We start from the raw sequence: 4,361 nt of genomic DNA, 5'->3' as shown, positions 1-4,361 counted from the left end.
CAGTGACCCACTCTTTTCATGAACTGAACCAGATAAGAAAATTGCGTTCAAAAAGTGCATTTAACTTCAATGAACAAGTGTATTGGGAATTTGGGATTCAACAAGGTCAAAGTGGCATCCAAGGTCAATTTAAATTGCATCTGAACTATTAATACTTTACTTGCTGAGGACTTTAAGGGCATTTTAGTTGCTTGTATTAAACTGCTAGGCCTATTCTTTTTTCTTTTTTTAAAAAGCAATATATATTTGTGTATATATTCTCAGTCATCCAGGTAAATAAAATATCAAGTTGATTTAATTAAAATCTAGTCAACTGGACTTACTATTTATTGACTGGCGACGTTTCACATCCTCTCCTGGATGCTTCCTCAAGCCGTCTGATTTTTCAGCGGCGATTGGTCAGTGACCCGTGACGGGGTCACAGAACTGAGACGTCGAGGGATCTTTTGGATAGCTGAACTGTAGGCCCCTGCCAAGTTGTGGCGCAGACCTCCTCCTCTGTTCAGAGATGGCTCCTCCGCTTCACATAAACAGCCTCTTTCACACCTCTTTCAAACCACCGCGATTCTCTGTCCAATATGACAACGTCCTTGTTATCGAATGTGTGGTTGGTACTGTTGAGATCTTGAGTATACAGCCGAGTCTCCACAACCGGATCGCTTGCTCTTCTATGCTGATACATGCGCTTGGTTTCCCCTATATATAAGTCCTTACACCCATTGTCTGTACATGGGATAGCGTAGACAAGGTTATTCTGTTTGTCTTTCGGGACTTTGTCCTTAGGGTGAACAAGTTTTTGCCTCAGTGTGTTGGTGGGCTTAAAGGAGACAGGGATTTGGTATCTTCTAAAAATTCTGCGAATTTTCTCGGAGAGCTCTGACACATAGGGGATGGTGACGTTGTGTCGTCGTTTCTCTTCCCCTGCTGATGCAGTATGTGAAGCGTCGTCCTTTGTTGGCGATTTTGGCTTATGAAGCGCTTTCTCGAAGGTCCATTTGCGATATCCACAAGCACCAAGAGCAGATTTCAAATGCTTGTGTTCCTTGGTCTTGGCGTCTTCATTCGATGAAATAGTGTCCGCACGATGGAATAGCGTTTTGATAATCCCTAGTTTATGGACTAATGGGTGGTGAGAGTCAAATAGGAGATATTGGTCCATGTGAGTGTCTTTTCTGTACACAGAAGTGATCAGTTCACCATTACTTTGGATACTGACGAGGCAATCCAGAAACGCTGGTCACTGACCAATCGCCGCCCGAAAAATCAGACGGCTTGAGGAAGCATCCAGGATAGGATGTGAAACGTCGCCAGTCAATAAATAGTAAGTCCAGTTGACTAGATTTTAATTAAATCAACTTGATAAAAAGCAATATAGTGGTTTGTCGTGTATGTTGACTTGCCAACTGAGCACAAAACCAGTCAATTATAGTTTATACTGGTCAATTTAAGCTTTTATACCAGGAGCCAAACACTTGTTTTAGTGGCTCCTGGTCCATACATTTTCACTTGAACCAGGAGCCAAAAGGTTAGAACCACTGGGTAAAAATCGTCCGGCGCCTGCCTAATGTAAGGCTTGCTGTCAAGGACACTTAGAGATACTCTAGCTAAAATACAGGTTTACATTATCTTGCTGTATTTCAGCTAGAGCACCAAACAACAAGCTTCCGGGTTTTATTTGGAGAACAATACTGTTACGTAAGACGAAGAAGAAACCCGCCCGGAGCCCGCCCTACTCATTATTTCATTGTACTTTTTGCAATTGCCTCCACACATTACGTAATCAACACAAAGCTTTTGTGAGGACTAGTGAGTGGATAAGAAATTGACAGCGGAGGATACTGAACGACACACTGATTTTTAGTTGTCAATCATGAATTGCTGCAACGTTTTAGTATTTTACTGCACATCATTCCAAAGCACCATGACAAATTATGCCGTATTTTTCCAAAGATCATCTCATATGAAGTAAGCTGAATGCGATTTGTACTTTTGTAACATTCCGATCGCTTTTGATCACCTATTATCGGCGAATTTGCTTGGAAACATGTGAGTTCATGTTGTGTAAACATAATTAGCATGGACACAAATGAAATTACGATGCAATACAATGCAATTTGAATGCGCAGCAGATCTATAGAAATAACGTTGCCCGGTTTTATGCAGAATTAGACCACGTCTGAGGACACTCGGCGTGAATTGAAAGACCATGTGACTCGCCACAAAAGAATGTCAAAGGTCACCCGACACCAATTTGGTGTACTTTCGCGCCTCGGAAAATGATGTTTAAGGTTTAGGACTAAGCTTATACAAATACATGTTATCAGGGACTGTTCACAAACACTTGTAAGTGGGGGGCCTGATGCAAAAAAATTTCATTGCGAAAATTTTTCAGCCCCCCCCCCCTTTACAGACCTCAAAAATTTCAGGGCCCCCCTTTTGACATGAAAATTATGGGTCAACCCCATACCATAGAAAAGCATATAACTCAATTTTTCCAGGAAAATTGTCATTTTTATCAGGGCCCCCCCTTAGGAGGGTCAAAAAGTTTCAGGGCCCCCCTTTTTTGCATCAGGCCCCCCTTACAAGTGTTTGTGAACGGTCCCTTAAGGCTTAAAAATTATTTAGGAAAATGGAAAAAATGTCGCCCATGAAATATGAAAAAATTCAACGCGCAAGGTTACAAGCTTTACTAATTTGATGTATGTTGCAATGTTAGCACTTAAAATAAAAGAAATGTAAAATTGGGCGGAAAACTTGAAAAAATGTGGAAAGTTGAATGCCTAGCCAGGTTTTAACTAATTTTGAGTTAATTTGAAGTTGATGCATATATTGATGAATGTTGCATTAATGTGCATTATAGCACTTTAGTAAAGAAAATAGGAAAAGTCATCCAATTGGGCGGAAAATGTGGAAAAATTGAATGCCCAAGTTCTTGGATTGGTAAACCTCCTAAATACTCCTAGTGCTGTACTATTACGCTGCCTTTCGTATTCGCCGAGGAGGACAATTTCGACCTCCTCGTTTGTTTACAAACAGAGAGGTAGACAAAAGGCCTGTCAAAACTGTTCCGCTTGTCATCAAAAGGATGGTCCACAATAGAGTGATTCACGCAACATGAATAGGGGATTAAAAAACTGAAGTAGGACCATGTGCTTCTTTTGTCCAATTTGCCATCAAGATTTCGAATGGAAACAGTTCAGACCCAGAACACGATCATGTCAGAAATTAATGTTTTGTTCTGGGTCTGATTATTCGGACTAAAATACTCCTGGGGAGTTTAAACTGGTCAATGATGTGGAGGTGTGGTAGTGTAAACTGCACTGGGAATTATACACTGGAAGTTACAAGCTTAAAGTTTGTTCGGCTATAAATATAAGGTGGAAATTATTTGGTTTTTATAATACTTCGCGCATCAATGTATATAGTCCCAACTCACGCAAGTGTGAATTCACTATTGCACAACTAGCGTAAGTATTGCGCCCAACAGGATGCATGCCATTCAGCATTCTATATCAATACACTGTGTTATGTTTATAAAAAAGCGCAGTGATTTATAGTGCGTTACGCACAGGCACAACGCCTAGACATTGCTCCACAAGCCTCAGCACACTTATAACCAGTTGGCATATCTAGATTTGTAATTTAGTCATAAACAATTTCCACAATATTACATTGATGTATAACTTTGGAATCGCTTTTTATTATTATTGTTATTAGCACTATGTGTACATGTACATGTGTTTAAAACATTAATTTAAATTGTATTAATTACCATTTCAGGTAATCAACTGATCTGCATTCTGCAGTACAAGTGCTGGACAGTGGACAGTAAAAGAGCCACCTTGGATTAGACTAATACAGTTGGAACCTAGTAAGGTCTGTGTATCTTCGTCGTCTTTTGCTTCTTCCTCACCACCGATGGACATCTTAATTTCCTCACAGGTAACTTTAGCGAAGGGGTATGAGCGTTTGGACAGTATTTATTGTGGGACATTAGAGCACATCAGACATATCGAATTGCATTCTGAATATGAAGAACGTCCTTCAAATAAGTTTGATTTTTTGAAATTCGCAATGTAATACACATTTTATGGCAAATCATTAAAAATTGATATTTTTGATATTTAACAGTGTACTTGAAGTAAACTTTATAAATCTGATGATTTATACTTAAAGTGTAGGTAGGTGGGATGAAAAGCCGGCGATCAATTGAAAATTTTGACCTTTCGTATATATGGATTTTTTTTCCCAAAACACCAAAAAAAAAAAATAGGTCTTTTTGGGAAACAAATCCATATCTTCAATATAAAAGGTCAAAATTTTCAATTGATCGCTGGCTTTTCCTCCCAGCTACATACACT

General features: G+C 39.4%; 1 protein-coding gene across 1 annotated transcript; it reads right to left on the bottom strand.

The window, feature by feature from the left end:
- Nucleotides 1-502: 502 nt before the first annotated feature.
- Nucleotides 503-3,926, bottom strand: LOC140167596 (uncharacterized). Its single transcript, XM_072190895.1, has 2 exons — nt 3,790-3,926; nt 503-1,172 (listed from the first exon to the last, which is right to left on the bottom strand). Exons 1-2 carry the CDS (start codon nt 3,924-3,926, stop codon nt 503-505), a joined length of 807 nt encoding a protein of 268 aa, XP_072046996.1.
- Between the last annotated feature and the right edge of the window lie 435 nt (nt 3,927-4,361).

This window comes from Amphiura filiformis, chromosome 13 (genome assembly GCF_039555335.1).
Source record: "Amphiura filiformis chromosome 13, Afil_fr2py, whole genome shotgun sequence".
NCBI lineage: Eukaryota > Metazoa > Echinodermata > Ophiuroidea > Amphilepidida > Amphiuridae > Amphiura > Amphiura filiformis.
The sequence above is the reverse complement of the archived record's forward strand: the minus strand, read 5'-3'. Positions and strand labels throughout refer to the sequence as shown.